Source organism: Mus caroli, chromosome 12 (genome assembly GCF_900094665.2).
Source record: "Mus caroli chromosome 12, CAROLI_EIJ_v1.1, whole genome shotgun sequence".
NCBI classification, from domain to species: domain Eukaryota; kingdom Metazoa; phylum Chordata; class Mammalia; order Rodentia; family Muridae; genus Mus; species Mus caroli.
This window is the reverse complement of record NC_034581.1, coordinates 53,207,212-53,224,040: the sequence shown is the minus strand read 5'-3', so window position 1 is coordinate 53,224,040 and position 16,829 is coordinate 53,207,212. Positions and strand designations below refer to the sequence as shown.

The following is a 16,829-nucleotide window of genomic DNA, read 5'->3' as shown; positions in this document are numbered from 1 at the left end:
ATAGCTGACTGTGAGCATCCACTTCTGTGTTTGCTAGGCCCCGGCATAGTCTCACAAGAGACAGCTATATCAGGGTCCTTTCAGCAAAATCTTGCTGGTGTATTCAATGGTGTCAGCGTTTGGAGGCTGATTATGGGATGGATCCCCAGATATGGCAGTTTCTAGATGGTCCATCCTTTCGTCTCAGCTCCAAACTTTGTCTCTGTAGCTCCTTCCATGGGTGTTTTGTTCCCAGTTCTAAGAAGGGGGCTCTGACACGTGAGGGTACGTTAGAGAGGCCCGAGAAAGAAATGTATCCTAAACATCCCCCTTTTCTACTTCTACTCTGGGGTTTCAGAATTTTATATCTGCGTACAACGTGATTTGATCTAATGCAACCCCCAACCCCCTTCCCTGCGGTTCTTCCCCTATGTCTTCAACCACTTTTCCTTCCCATCTTCATGCGCTCTAGTTTTTGAAATCCACTGGGTCTGCTTAGGGCAGACCACATGTGCATAGTTTGAACCTATTTACTGAAACACGGGCAGCCTCTGATGTCCTTCAGCCCCAAAGGACACTGACTATGACTCTCCCTCCCATGGCAGTCATAAATTGCCAATTACTCATCAACTAGGGGTAGAATCTCGAGTCTTCTCCCACTCCACATTAGTATTTTGTCTGGGTTAATGTTCTGCAAATCTTGTGCATGCTGGACAGTCCCTTTTAATCTTAAAAAACCACAACCTTTAACTTCAGGGGAGGCAAACATATAAGCATCACCGCTTTCTATGATGTCACCAAGATGTTACATTTAGAGTAAGAAAGCACTGTCATGGTAGAATAGAAAGGAAATATNTTTGATGTTCCTAGACAAATAAAATGCAGTATCTATAACCCAAAATAAGTGTTCTGTATCAGAGTCTAATTTGAGTACAAAGAGAACAGGGAGAGGTCAGCTCTGGATAGGCAAGAACCTGGATACAGCACAGCTGCTGGGTAAGGGCAAAAGTATTCCCATAGAGTGCAAAGACGCTAAGAACAACCCAGGCCATGTCAATGGTCCCTAACAAACACAGAGAAATGTGCCAGCAATTTCAGTTCACAAGGACTGTAGTGGAAGCAGAGTGTAGGTTATACATGGATGTTGGATGGATAGATGGAGAAACACATGGGCAATACATTGTGAGGCTTATCTAAGCACTCTGGATTTGTGTGGTAGAGAGAGTTACTCTTTTCTCAGATATCAGTGATATAATCAGATCTATGGGGATAAAGCAGTAGCTACTAAAGACGAGACAGGATGACAGGAAAATATGAGAAGTGCCATTGCCACAACCTAGAAACAAAAATGACTTTCTGACCCAGAGTGCAATTGAGTGATTTGGTTATTTTTAAAGAACAACTCCTGTTCTAGGTGCTGCAGATATAACTGTGGTATGGGCAGTGACACCCCAGGACAGTGAGGAATTGAAAGATCCAATTCACATCAGGACAAGCAGCCAATAAATGGCAGCAAAGAGACAGCAAAACACTGACTGGGGCTCATGACTATAGGCCAAACGTGCTTCCTAGAAATATGAGGAAATAGGCAGAAACACAGTCAGCCTAGATAGCCAACTAGAAAGGGGGTGTGACTTGGCTCAGGACAGTGAATCTCAGTGCTACATGGTATTCAAGCAGACCCAGGTGGATTACCAAGCTGAAGGCCTTAATAAAAAGAAAACTTCTGCTACATATGTAACTAGAGACAAAGCCCTGGGGGTACTGGTTAGTTCATATTGTTGTTAAACCTATAGGGTTGCAGACCCCTTCAGCTCCTTGGGTGTGTTCTCTAACTCCTCCATTGGGGGCCCTGTGTTCCATCCTATAGATGACTGTGAGCATCCACTTCTGTATTTGCCAGGCACTGGCATAGCCTCACTCAAGACAGCTATATCAGGGTCCTTTCAGCAAAATCTTGCTGGCATATGCAATAGTGTCTGGGTTTGGTAGTCAGCCATCATTGGGAAAAGAGGCCCTTTGGTCTTGAAAACTTTATATGCCCTAGTACAGGGGAATGCCAGGGCCAAGAAACAGGAGTGGGTGGATAGGAGAGCAGGGTGAGGGGAGGGTATAGGGAACTTTTGGGATAGCATTTGAAATGTAAATAAAGAAAATATCTAATTAAATAATAATAATAATAAATAAAAAGAAATCTTAGTTATTGTCCTTAAATTTCAGAACATTAATAAGCCACTGATATAATCAATAACTATATTCATAATGTAAACAGCATACCTTTCTCAGTCCTGTTTATGGCTTAAGGAGTAGCCGTGAGTACTACCGTGAGTACTACCGTGAGTACTACTGTGAGTACTCTGCCAGGACACTGGGATCACGGAGCACACCCAAACATCACTTACTCAGACACTGTTACTCTGCTCCACAGCTGCAAACAGCTTCCCCTTTGAGCCAAAGGGCCATGCACGTGCAGTATAAAAACGATTTCTATAATAACTAGGAAAAATTTCTGAACTAAAGGAAGATATAGCAATCAACTTAAATTCAGAGTAAAAGCCATAAGTACCTTAAAACTTCTTTTGGTGGAGGTATTTACAATAATCTCAGTCTCCTTGGTTACAGATAATTTCTCAGTTAAGAGTCTGCTTGTCTGAACACTCTGTGGTTTAAAAAAAATAAATCATATATTAAATAATTTCATGAAATATTTTCAATGTTTGTAGTCACTGATGTTTCATTGAACAACATTGTTAGCAAAACAAATAAAAGACCTGCAGTAAAAGAAGTTACTTCCAATGATGCATGAAAGTCTAACTAGAGACTTTGTATTAATACAAAATCCATAATACAGCTCCTGCCTTTTTTGGGAAGAGGGGTTCGAGACAGGGTTTCTCTGTATAGGCCTGGCTGCCCTGGAACTCACTTTGTAGACCAGGCTGGCTTCAAACTAGAAATCCACCTGCCTCTGCCTCCCAAGTGCTAGGATTAAAGGCGTTCACCACCATTCCCGGCTTAGCTCCTGACTTTAATCAAATGGGAGCATGCGTGTGATTTCTGCAGTGTGAAATATTAAGAGTTATCAATGACATTACATTCTCATAGATTAGTACTATTTGTCTTTCACATCAACACCAGAGTTATTAGCAAGACACATAATCAGGCTGTACTGTTGAATGACTTCATTTTCAAGTAGGAGCAAGTGCTCTAAATGTAAACTGGAGTGGAATTTTTCTTAAATGACTTAAGCTTTGGATTCTATCACCCAATAAAGTTGCAATATATGTGTGTTCTTGTAAGATAAAAGGGCTATACAAATTATGCTCATTAAATGTGTTACTTCTCTACCTTATAGTCAGTGACTTTGATATTCAAAAGCAACTAGGAAACATCAATTTGACAACCTGACAGTTTCATGATTAGCTGAACCATGCTCTCCCTTATTTATCTGATGAGGTTCTAACTTTATGGTTGAAAACACTGAAATTTAAAAATCAGTTTTTACAAGTATTAATGCTATTGTCATTTAGAAAAATGGGGAAAATAAGGTGATTTTGATCATTCTTGTATACTGTATATATTAGGGTTTCTATTGCCATCATGAAGCATCCTAACAAACCTCAGCTTGGGGAGGATTTCATTTACACTGACACTTCACTGTTCATCATCAAGGCAGGAACTCAAGCAGGGCAGGAGCCTGGAGGCAGGAGCTGATGCAGAGACCATGGAGCAGGGCTGCTTACTGGCTTGCTCCCCATGGCTTGCTCATTCTGCTTTCTTATAGCACCCAGAACCACCAACCCAAGAATGGCACCACCCACAATAGCCTGGGGCTTCCCCCATCTATCAATCACTAGTTAAGAAAATGCTATACAAGTGTGTCTGCTTACAGCTGGATCTTCTGGGGGCATTTTAACAATCGAAATTCCTTTCTCTCAGATGACTTCAGCTTATGGAAGGTGATAGGAAACTAGCCTGGTCAGTGTGTTTTTACACTGGAAAATTATTTAGCTGTAGCAAAATAATTACAAGTCATAGCAGAAAAACATTTGGACATTACTATTGTTCAAAGACTAACTCCCTGATATAGAAAAGAACTTTTGCAACTGTTTTTGCCCTATGCTTACATAAGATATTCAAAATATATTGGAATGCAAGTATTATATATTTAATGGAACACTTTTAACAAAGCAAAGACAAAAAGTTTCACACTATATTTTATGTCAAAATAGTAAAACCTGTTAGCAGTCGGTCATTGTTTACTGTGGGGAAAAAAAAAACAAACAACAAAAACATAGCACGGCTCATACTGACGCCTCAGAAACTGTCTAAATATTTCCTAAACCAAGGCACCAGGCATAGCAATTAGAGTATAATAGTTTATGTGGTGTCCCATGGGAAAATCCTCCTGCTTTTCTCCAGTGATATTGCTGAAACTGGAGTAGGATGCAGATAGAGTGGAAAAACTGGAGTAGGGTGCAGATAGAGTGGAAAAACTGCCGTTGTTTGACTATGAAATGTTCCCCACCTTCAGACTCCTAGGCTCAACCCTTGGCTCCAGCTTCTGGCACTACTTTGGGAGGGAATCGGAGCATTTTGAGTACCATGTAAGAGGGTCAAGTGACCAGGGTTGGGAAGCGATGGAAGATGCTGCCCTGGAAGGTTATGCCTGCCCGGTTCCTTCTCCCCGCCCTGCTTCCTGGCTACTATGAAGTGAGGAACTTTTCCTACCACACCCTCCCAGCACTGTGATGCTCTGCTTAAATGTGTGCTGCCAAGCAATCATGAACTGAGAAAAAAAAAAAAAAAAAAAAAAAAAAAAAAAAAGAAAAAGAACAAAAGAACAAAATGGAAACATGCTTGGACCCACAAAACAACATATAAATTCTACATACTAGAGTAGAATTTAAATACTTACTAGGTCAAATTGAGTCTTTTAAAAGTAACAGGAGATAAAATTCACAAATTGCAACTTTTTTAATAAATACAGAATTTTCATGCCACATGAAATAAAAATTGTTAGTTGCACAAGAAAAGCATGAACCAAACACATGTACACGAAAACCTCTAATTAATCAGTCTTCATTAGGTCAAATGAAAGAAATAGAAAGTGAACCACATAGAAAAGAAGTCATATAACTAAGTCTATTAAGCCAGCTGGGTACTTCAGTTTATCTGCACAGTGTGAGGCCTCCTTAAATCCTCAAAGCTTACTTTACGTACAAAAACAATGGATTTCAGGAGCAGAAAGGGATTCAAATCCCGGGCTCTGATTCCACAACCTATGTTCTGCTTAGGCTGGCTCAGTGCTAACAAGGAACCTTCAAACAATGCCACCGGTGGGCTTAGTCAACAAATGCTGGGCTATTCAATAAACCACAATACAAATAGCAACCAATTTCAAAAAACATGTAGTCTAAAGATATACTGTATGTTATTAAGTATTAAGAATAAACTTTAAAGAAAACAGTATCAAAACTTCTTTAAGCTTTTAAAAACCCTTCCTACCTACGTGGTATAAGCAAAAGAAAATGAAAACTATCCCCCCATCAAGAAAAGAGCTGTTTCAAAAATAAATGAAGACACTAAGTAAGAATTAGTGCAATAAACTAAAAGCTTTATACAAAAGTCTTAAGTTATATTTATATTATTTTAAAACAAAAAGATCCTAATTAAATTTCAGTAGAAAATAATACAATGATTAAACAGAATATAAGCATTTTGTAATAAGTGGTGAAGTAAAAAAATCAAAATGGAAAAGATTGTGATACTTCACAGTATCACAATGATGTAATAATTAATCCAAAATATTTTTAATCAAAGCAGATAGAATAAACTCTTTCTTTTCCTGCCGGTAGGCCACAATAAATAGTTTGGACGCTGAATATCATAAATCTTAGTAAAAATGTACCAGCAGTGGTTGTTCACTACTGGTGCAAGTATGGTAGTTTGATAAAGGATAGAGTTTACAACTGAAAACAAAGAAAAGAAACAAGAAAGTTAAATTGTTTTTTAAAATCCTATTATAGATATAAAACTTGTAAGAAACAGGAAGGAAACTGCAACATTACAAATAGAGCTTAAAACTGACAGGAAAACATGGCCAACTCTATACATACAACATGTTTCTCATAGAACACACGGCTTTCTGTGATGAGTTATCAGCTGACTCAAAAACAACTTGGCATAAGTAACTCAAAAATTAGTAAAGGAGACATTTAAATCATCAGAAACTTTCCCAAATAATGCATTTCTGAAGAGACAATGAATTCTTTCAAAATTCCAAGAAGATTTCTCCTATCTGTATCAACTCTAGTATTTTCTTTTGAAATATGTAAACGGAAATAGCTGGTAACAAAAATCAATGAAGGAGACAATTCACGAAGGCGGCCACTCAGTGTAATGACAGCCATCTTGGTCATGACTGCCATTTTGTCCACTGGGTGACGCATGTCACCTATAGGAAAAATGATGTCAGAGCAGTCAGTAGAGCATGTTGTGCTGGCCACTGACTGACACCTGTGCTGTGTCCTACCTGACATTTAAATGTGCTAACCATTTCTCAGAAAGCCTGGGCACATTCCACTTGGCAGCAGGCCACCTTTGACTGGCTGAGCATATTAATCCCTTTCTTCCTGCTTTGGGGTATGTGGAGCTGCTGCCCAGTGAACACTCCATCCATGCATACAAATGTGTTTTAATCAACTATACCCTCAATCCCTCCTTCCATTACTCCTAACCGTCTCGTTTCCCCAATCCTCCACCCCTACCCCAGCCACCACTTTGTCCTGCTTTGTCTTTGAAGTCCAGTGATTTCACTTAGTGCCGCCTCTTTGAACATGGGTGAAGATCCATTTGGAGCACAGGTAGCCCTTTTGGAAAAATATCCCTAGAGAACCTGACTCTCACTTCATCAGTTACCTATACCTCTTCAGGTGGAAGGGTGGGGCTTCCACTTTCCATGCTGGGATTTTGGCTGATTAGATCTCACCTAAGTCTTGACATATGGCCCTGGCACACCCAACAAATGTTATTTTGAGATGAAGCCATGATTTAAAATGGCCCAAGGAACAAAATCCCAGGGACAGATCGATTTAGGTTAGAATTCTACAGAGCTTCAAAAAAGAATCAATTCTCTTCTTCCTCGAAGTGAATACGTTTGAAAAACAGAGACCTCGTCAACACCTGACAAGGCACCGTTTTAGCTTCAACCTGAGGGGAAGCTTCAGCAGGTGCTTGGGGAAGACCAGGACCTGGAGGGACTCCCAAGGGAGCCTGTGCCAGCTGGCCATTCGGCCATGTGCTGTCTCCTACCAGTCTGGCTACTCTTCTAGACTTGTTTGAAATAAAGTTTGCTTTTTCAACAAAGTGGAAAAGACATTCTGTTTGCTTTTCCAGGAAAACTATAAAGTCCTAAATGTGGGGCACATATCAACAGTACTATTATCACTGCCAGCAAATTAATAGGGAGTCTTAATTATTGTCTAAAATTTGATAATAAATGATCACTGTCTTCATGAACCAAAAAAGTAAATGAAAATACCTGAGATCCTCAATATAATCTGCATGACTTTATAACTTAAGTCCTCAAATAAAATACTCTTCCAAAAAGAGAACAGGTATGTTTTTTGTTGTTGTTGTTGTTGTTGTTGTTGTTTTTTGGGTTTTTTTGGTTTTTTTTTTTTTTTCGAGACAGGGTTTCTCTGTATAGCCCTGGCTGTCCTGGAACTCACTCTGTAGACCAGGCTGGCCTCGAACTCAGAAATCCGCCTGCCTCTGCCTCCCGAGTGCTGGGATTAAAGGCGTGCGCCACCACGCCCAGCTCAGGTATGTTTTCTTGTCTAGCTACAATAAGTATATAATTTAAAGAAGTACATAAATCATAGCTATAGAACATATACATACATATATATGCCAGAATTTTATAAAATATGTAGATACAGTTATATGTATGTGTGACAACTACTACATAAATCATCTCTATTGTATCATCCAACCAATCCTGGCCACGGCAATAATTGCTTGACAAGTTATATGGCAATTGCCTAACCAACTTTATATCAGAAGAAATTATACAAGTTTACTCTTAAATTGCAGCAAAGGTTACAGTACAGAAAGCAGTCATTACCTCATATTTTGGATATAAAGTTGCTCTTATGGTTGATTCTGGAAGAGCAAATTTGGGTGCAGAAAGATTCCAAAACATCTTTGAAATTCCAGGATATGCAGACACCTTTGAAAATATTATGGAAAAAAAAACTATGACAAATAGTAACAAATATCCTCTAAAACCAAAACCCCAAACTCCTGCCACATTGTTTCTAGTCGTTGAGAAAATGGCTTGATTTGTTACCCAGCCTCTGACCATCGAGGGAAGATGACTTTGCAAGTCCCCAGCTTTAAAGGACAAGTAAAGCCAGCAGTGGTGACTGACTTTGTGACACAAAGGACTGGGGAACCACACTGGAGGCAAACTGACCAGCCAAACAGGAGGTACACGTGCCATCTGTTTTGGAAGTGTCACTTCTTGCTATGAGTTCTAACCAAGTTCTTACATACGTGCATGGGAAAATATGTATAGGTCAATTCACAGAGCATACTAAATTAGAAAATAAAGTCCAATTTAAGTGTTCCTTAGGAGAGAAACGGGTAAATAAACATTATTATATGGCTATTCAGATACAACTATTACAACCCATAGATGGGGCTGACAAACCGTACTGAAAATAATAATTTCAGAAAAATTCATGCAAAATGTTATTTATATGAGAGATTGCTTAGGATCATATGTCGAGTTATTAAGTTGTTAAGTCATAAACTAAAAAGGTATTTGTTTTAGAACAATAAACCTACTGGGATGCTACCAGAATTGTGGTAGTATTTGAATAAGTTTGAATAAGAAAGGCTAATATTTAGCACAATGCAAAGCTTCAGACCACATTCAGGGAGTAAAAAAGAGTCCAGGGTAGAATGCAAAGCCTAACAAGGCATTCTAACTGTATTGGCAATATGAAGAGCAACCTCATATTCTAGGGCGGATGCAGAGCTCAGTGACCAGGAAGCCATGGAGAGTGAAAAGCTAAAGGAAAGGGAACAGGAAGCAGTCTCTGGCCCTGGGCTTTAGCTGCTGATGCTCCCACAGGAACGCAGACTAGCAAGTCTGACACTTCCATCCACACACACTGAACTACTGAATACAAGGGTGGCAGATGGTGGGAGTCAATGTGCCACTGTTGGAGTGCGACTTTAAAGATGACCGAGGGGTAACTAGAATGTTCCTATCACAGTGGATTGTGAACTCACATTTAGTCTAGTATAGATGCAGATGCTTATATACAACAACATTTACAGATGCACGCATTTATATGAGTTAGTATACACAGACACACATAATTTATAAATATTATTTTTATTAATCTATGAATTCCATAAGCAGATTTTGATTATATACACTCCTAATACCCCTGTTTTTACCCTTACTGCCCTATCTACCTAAACACTGAGTTATTTTTTTTTTCTTCTTTCTTCTTCTTCTTCTTCTTCTTCTTCTTCTTCTTCTTCTTCTTCTTCTTCTTCTTCTTCTTCTTCTTCTTCTTTTTGTCCACATCGAATCCAGTTTGTATTGCCCTACCACTCTTGGGAGTGGGGTGTGCCCTGAAAAGTAGTCAGCCAATCAGAGCTCACATCATTAAAGAAAACTGACTTCCTTCTCTCAACTGCCATCAAATGCTCACGGCTCCTTGGCTGGTCGCCTCCCTACTTCCACGTCGGGATTTTGTCTAGCTTGAACTTGCATGGGTCTTGTGAGTTCATGTGTGGTACTGCCCCACAGAAGGCACGTGTATGCGTGCTTTGTTAGTTGGCAAGGCCTAGAAGAAACAGCGCCCCCCAGAGTACAAGCATGAAGACTACACAGATCTTGCTTGGTTTCTAATCGCATAAATGGAACCAGGATGCATCACACAAACAAACCAGAAAATATATGAGTCTGGAACATTTTGTTCTGTGAAAAACTGCAGTGCCTTTAAAGAAAAAAATATATATAAGCAAACCATTTTAGAAATGGTAGTGGGAATAATAAAGTTGCACTGGATTGTAAAATGTAATATACTTATTTATCAGTAATTTTTACTTCAACAGATGAAGGAATGAATGAATGAATAAATGAATGAATGAACAGAGAAATTCTCCTACAGAGAAGAACTCTAACTTTTGTAAACATTCTAATCTCAAAGAGATAGAACAAAACTACTACTTTTAAAATATGATCATACATAGCGATTTCCTTTAAAATGGATAACACAGACAGGAAAAACATTTATAAGGAGGAAATTTCAACACTGGGTGACCAAGGTTAACAAAATGCTGAAAGTCCTGTTGACAGCTTATGACAGGCAAGAGATGCAGTGAGAAGATGTTCTCTTCCTCCAGAAGTCTCATAAACCAATCAAACCACAACACCAGCCAACTCACAACTGAGATGCGGTTTACAAAATACTTGAACATTCATCCCTAAAGTTTTCAATCATTGAAATGAGGAAGATCTGAAAAACTGTCATGGTGTGGATGAAAGCTGTGTGTGCCCAGATAGAATCCCGAGATACAGAAGTGCTGTTAGTGAGTGATGGGTAAAGCCAGGGAACTCCAAATAGAGCGTGAAGCTTAATGAGAAACTTCCCACCTGATGCAGAGGTGCCTGGGGGCTGCCATACTGAACATCTCCTGCTAGTCTAAATAAAGAGGGAGGTATACTCTCTCAGCTCCAGAATCCAGACACAAGCGTCCTCTGGAGAGTTAGGGAGAGAGTTCCTCCGGGCCTCCCACTAGCTGCTAGAGGCAAATAGCAAAGTCTGCATTTCTCCACCATTTCTCCACCTCGCCCTTCATCTTAACATGACCTTTGTCCCTGGGTGCCCTGAGTTCACACAGAATTACTCTTTTCTTTATTTTTTTCTATTTTTTTAATAGAGACACGTTTCCATATAATATATTCTGATTACGGTTCCCCTCCTTCAGCTCCTCCGAGATCCCCCCCTATTCCCATACTTTGCCCACCAAAATCCATACCCTTTCTTGCTCTCTCATTAGAAAACACAGTTGTCTAAAAAAATAATAATAAATTAAATTAAGATACATTTAAAAAAAAAAACAAGCAAACAGACAAATCAGAATAGGACAAAACAGACAGAGCAAACTGAAGAGAGAGACAGAGACAGGAAAAAAACACAAAAACACAGACACAGAGGCACTCATATTCACACAGACAGAAATCCCATAAACCCTAACTGAAAACCATAACATGAGCAAAAGACCTGAAAGATAAAAGAAAATGCCCAGATAAAGGACTATGAGTCAACGATGCTCCAAAAACACCACTGAGATTATTTTGTGTTGGCCACCTACTGCTGGGCATGGGGCCTGCGCCTAGAGTGGTGTGCACACCCAGTGAGCCTCTGTGAGAGCTAACTAATTTTCCTTCCCAAGAGGGTACCAATTGGAGTTAGCTTTTAGGTTACAGGTGGGACTTGTATCTGCTTCCCCTCTCAGCACAGGGAACCCATCTGGCTTAAACCTGTGCAGACCCTACCTATGCTGCTACAGTCTCTGTGAACTCCTTGTGTGTCAAGTCCTCCTGTGTTTAGAAAGCCTATTTTTTTTCTTGGTGTCCTCTGACTCTTACATTTTTCCCTCCTCTTCCTCTGGATCCCTAAGTCCTGATGGGAGAAATTTCTCTCTGTGCTCTCCTGCACACTGTCCGGCTGTGACTTCTAACCAGAGTATAGTGGAACGGCATCAGGAGTCATTTTATTATTCCATTCCCTCAGCAGAAGGGCAGCACTTGGCTTTCCCCATTTTCCATGGCATATCTAGTCTCAGGTTCTTGGTGACAGAGCAGTGTCAGGCATGGGTTCCATCCATCTTATGGAGTGAAATTCAACCAGATATTGATTGGTTACTCCCATAACTTAGTGCCTCTTTTGTACTAGCACATTTTACAAGAAGTTCACCATTGTGGATCAAGGGGATTGTAGCTGGGTTGGTGTTTACCTTTGTCTTCTAATAGCATACTGAGTACCTTCTCATACCAGCATCCCTTCGTGAGGGATAAAGGTGCTAGGGCGGCAACACTGCAACTTCTTTCTGTTGGAAAAGTAGTATAGCCGCTGTCTTCAAGGTTGCCACCTTGCTGTCAGTTGGTATAGCCTTGGCAATATCCAAGGTTGTTTGGGGTTTCCATGGGGGTCCTCTGGCCAATAGCTTAATTATATATAACCCAATCTTAGAGCTGAAGGCTTCATTTGGTGACTAGAGACATTCTGCTTTTCTAAACATATCATTGCTGTTGGACTTAAGCCCTACCCTACAGTCAGAATAAGTGTATCCTAAAATTTCAATCATATCTGCAGAGTCCTTGTTTTTAACATAACAGCATATTCACAGTACCAAGGGTTGGGACTTGGATGTATCTTCTGGAGAAACCTGCTCAACTACTACTATATTATCAATAGAGAGAGTAGGGTATTAAGTGTGAGGAAAATCCCCATACTGTGTTTGTAAAGATATAATAAAAAGATAAATGAAAGTACTTTTTAAAAAGTTTGCATGGAAGAAATTATTTAGGCATTCATAAAAAGACATTGAAGAAACTGGCATTATTTTGGAATAATAACTCTGTGAAGGCTTGGTCTTATTGGAAATTTTATTTTCTTTAAGTTTGTTGATTTGTGAAACTATTTAAGTGGACTAACTATACATGTATTTCTAGTCAAATACATGCCTCTACCACCCCACATATTTGATGAATATTCCCTATCAACCAAAAAAATTCTTAAGTAAAGAAAGGCAGACTTCACAATTGCTAGGCTAAGTTTTCCAATTTAAGAGTCTGGCCTCAATTGCCTTTAGCCATCTGGTTGTCTCTAGTGTTGGCTGAGCTGGTTGTTCTCTATGTCTATTCAATACAGTACTTGAAGGTCTAGCAAAAGGAGATAAAATAGATACAAATTTGACAGGAAGAAGTCAAAGTATCATTATTTGCAGATGACAAGATAGTATGCACAGACACTCCACAAACAGAAACACAGTTCAGCTTACCTCCCAGGAGACCTGCTACCACTTGGGACAACCAGGTGAGATACCCATACCCCAGTCCCCTGCCTGTCCCCTGACTCTGCAAGCCCAGCAGCCTGAGCTTTGCCCCATCACCTCTGTGCTCCATCTTCAGGCCCACACCTCTAACTGCAATCCCAGATTAGTACTCTACTCCCTGGGCCATAGCTCACCCTGCCTCCCAGGAGGCCTGCCACCTTGAACAACCAGTTCTGCTTGCATCCCAGGAGGTCTGCTAGCACCCAGGACAACCAGAAATCTGCTGCCATTAGGGACTGCCAGCTCTACCTATAACCCCAGAGGCCTGCTACCACCAGAGACTACCAGGCCAGCCAACACTAGAGACAACCAGATGGCTAAAGACCAGTGGAAGAACACAATCAACAAAAGCCAGAGTAATATGGCCACACTAGAACCCAGATCTCTTACTACAGAAAGCCCTGGATATCCTAACAGACCTGAAGAGCAAGACAATGCGGTCAAATCAAATCTCATGAAGAATATAGAGGCCTTTAAAAAGGAAATAAGTAAATCCCTTAAAGAAACACAGAAAAATAGAATCAGACAGATAGAAGCCTTTAAAAAAGAAATGAATATCCTTCAGCCCCTTCCCCCCGTTCCGCATGGTCCTTACTGCTAGGGCAGACTCTTAGTTGGTCTGCTCCCGTGAAGTTAGTCTGGTTCCATCCTAGAGGACCTGCTGAACTCAGAGCAATTGAGGACATGCTGTACTCAGGGGAAATGGACAACACCTTGACTGCTCCACTGAAGACCCAACAGTCTGAAGGCCTCTTAGGAGATCTACTGCAGCCAGGGCAACAGATCAGCAGCTTCTCTGCCCCTGTGAAGAGACCCCCCGGCCCGTTGGAAGGCTCCACAGGTGGTCTGATACAGCCAGGGCTGCAGGCCTACCAGGAGACCTGAAGCAACCCAGAAACAAAAGAAGCAGACTCCATACAGTCACTCAGACCAACAAATATCAGGGATATCCAGGTGGTGAAAGGCAAGCACAAGACCATAAGCAACAGAAGCCAAAATATGTGGGCATCATCAGAACCCAGTTCTCCCACCACAGCAAGCCCTGAATACATCAACACATGTGAAAATCAGGAATCTGTCCTAAAATCCTATCTCATGAAGAGTCCTTTAAGGAGGATATCAATAACTCACTGAAAAAAAATGCAGGAAAACACAGGTAAACAGGTGAAGGGATTGAATGAAGTGATTCAAGACCTAAAAGTGGAAGTAGAAACAATAAAGAAAACACAAATTACAGCAAACCTAGAAAAGAGGTCAGGAATTATAGATGTGAGTATTACCAACAGAATAAAAGAGATAGAAGAAATCTCAGGTGTAGAAGATATGGTAGAAGAGATTGACACAACTGTCAAAGAAAATTCAAAACATAAAACCTCCTAACCCAAAGCATCCAAGAAATTCAGGACACAATGAAAAGAACAAATCTAAGAATAATCAAAATAGAGGAGAATGAAGATTCCCAGCTCAAAGGACCTGAAAATGTCTTCAACAAAATCATAGAAGAAAACTTCTCCAACCTAAAGAAAGAGATGGCTTATAAAGGTACAAGAAACCTATAGAACACTAAATAAATGGGACCAGAAAAGAAAAAATTTTTGTCACATAATAATCAAAACACTAAATGCACAGAACAAAGAAAAAATATTAAAAGCTGCAAGGGAAAACGGCCAAGTAACATACAAAAGTAGACCTATCATAATTACACCAGACTTCTCAACAGAGACTATGAAAGCCAGAAAAGCCTGGTTAGAAGTTATGCAGACTCTAAAAGAACACAAATGCCAGCCCAAGTTACTATACCCAGCAAAATTCTCAATCAACATAGATGGAGAAACCAAAATACTCCAGGACAAAACCAAATTCAAACAGCATCTGTCTACCAACCCAGCCCTACAGAGGTTCCTGGAAGGAAAACTCCAACACAAGGAGGATACCTGCACCAAAGAAAGGACAAGATGTTAAGCATCTCAAAACAAAGCCAAAATCAGAGAGGTACAAGCACATAAAGCCACCTATAAAAGCAAACATATCAGGAACCAACAGTCATCTTTCTTTAATATCTCTCAATATTAATGGACTCAACTCACCTATAAGAAGGCATAAGCTAACAGACTGGATATGCAAACAAGATCCAGCATTTTGCTGAATACAAGAAACACATCTCAATAACAAAGACAGATACTAACTCAGAGTAAAAGGATGGAAAAAGGTCAGTGGATTAGATCAGAGAACTCACAACCCAATCATTTTCCCAAAGCCCCACACTTCAACTTTGCATTGGAAATCAAGTCTTCAAACCATAAGCCTTCAGCAAACATTTTATATCCAAGCCACAATACTGCTCCATACTCAGCCCACCTTCACAACAATCTGACAAGGACCCTAGCATGTTTTGAGACAGTCTGGCAAGGACTAGACCTTTCCTGGTGACGGCCAGGAGTAGAAGCATACTGTCTTTGTGCAGTGTCAATATAAAGATTCAGTAATTACTTTCTAAATAAAAATATTTTGTTTTGTAGCCCATCCTAAAATAATGAAATAGCATGTTTTCACTGAGGCATGTGTGCATGTGTTAGGGTGTATATTGCTGTAGTGTGGTGTGTGTGTGTGTGTGTGTGTGTGTGTGTGTGTGTGTGTGTGTGTACACCTATTGGTATTTCCAGATTTCCAAGTTTTATGGGTCAATTCCAAAACATATACAATAAAAAGAAACCCCAGGCACTCATGCACTACCATGTCATTCTTTGTGTCCTAACATTTCTAGATATTATACATCCTTCTCTCCACTTATAGAGTTGTCTTGGGTTTGTGACATCTAGAGATTTTTAGGACCTTGGCAAAAAGCACAGGGAAAAGTGAGAGTCTTACAACTAACTCTCAGGAAACTATCACTTATCAAATTTTGGTATGTGATTAAAGAATGCCCACAATTATATTGGAATTTCTACCAAAATATTCTTTTCTACCTACATGTCTGTTTAAGGCCAGAATTTTTCTAATATATTTTAACCAAAACAAACAGCCAAAATATTGATACGGAATGTCTAGGAGTTCAATATATAAAGAGACTTGTCAAATAAGTTAAATTAAAAGACAGATCCTAGTTTTCTCACACTCTTTGGGTTTAGGGACTATAATCCTAGGAAGCACAGTGGTGTGGGCTGTAATCCCAGCACTAAGAAGGCTAATGAAGAAGGGTGTCCTTCTTCATAGATGCCAATCTAACCTGGACCACACAGCAAGACAATGTTACAGGAAACAGAGTAAATATGGTTTTACAAAAGAGCACTTCTGGGGTCACATTTAATACCTGTGGTTTTATTACTTACCATTTTCTGACTTACATTTTAAAGTTGTAAGTGTTCCAAGACATAGTTCACATTACCAAATACTGAAGTCCTCAATAATGTTCAAGAATGCCAAAAGATCCCTAACCAATACATTTAAGAGCACCTTAGGTGGAGCAAACCAACATTAAAAGCAAGGTTTGGGGGCTGGAGAGATGGTTCAATGGCTAAGACCACTGGATTTTCTTTCTCTAAGACCCAGGTTCAATTCTCAGCACCCAAATGGCAGCTCACAACCATCTGTAGCTCCAGTTCCAGGGGATCTGACACCCTGACACCAATGCGGATAGATTAGATAGATAGATAGATAGATAGATAGATAGATAGATAGATAGATAGATAGATAGATAGATAGAT

General features: G+C 39.9%; 1 protein-coding gene across 8 annotated transcripts in view; it reads right to left on the bottom strand.

Moving 5' to 3' along the window:
• Positions 1-16,829, bottom strand: part of Ttc6 (tetratricopeptide repeat domain 6) — a 173,422-nt gene that overhangs the window by 74,376 nt on the left and 82,217 nt on the right. For all 8 annotated transcript variants that reach the window (XM_021179231.1, XM_021179236.1, XM_021179237.1 and 5 more), the window contains 2 exons: positions 8,105-8,209; positions 2,546-2,638 (listed from right to left, as the gene is read on the bottom strand). In XM_021179231.1, the coding sequence (XP_021034890.1) occupies positions 2,546-2,638; positions 8,105-8,209 (198 nt within the window). The remainder of the gene's footprint in view (positions 1-2,545; positions 2,639-8,104; positions 8,210-16,829) is intronic.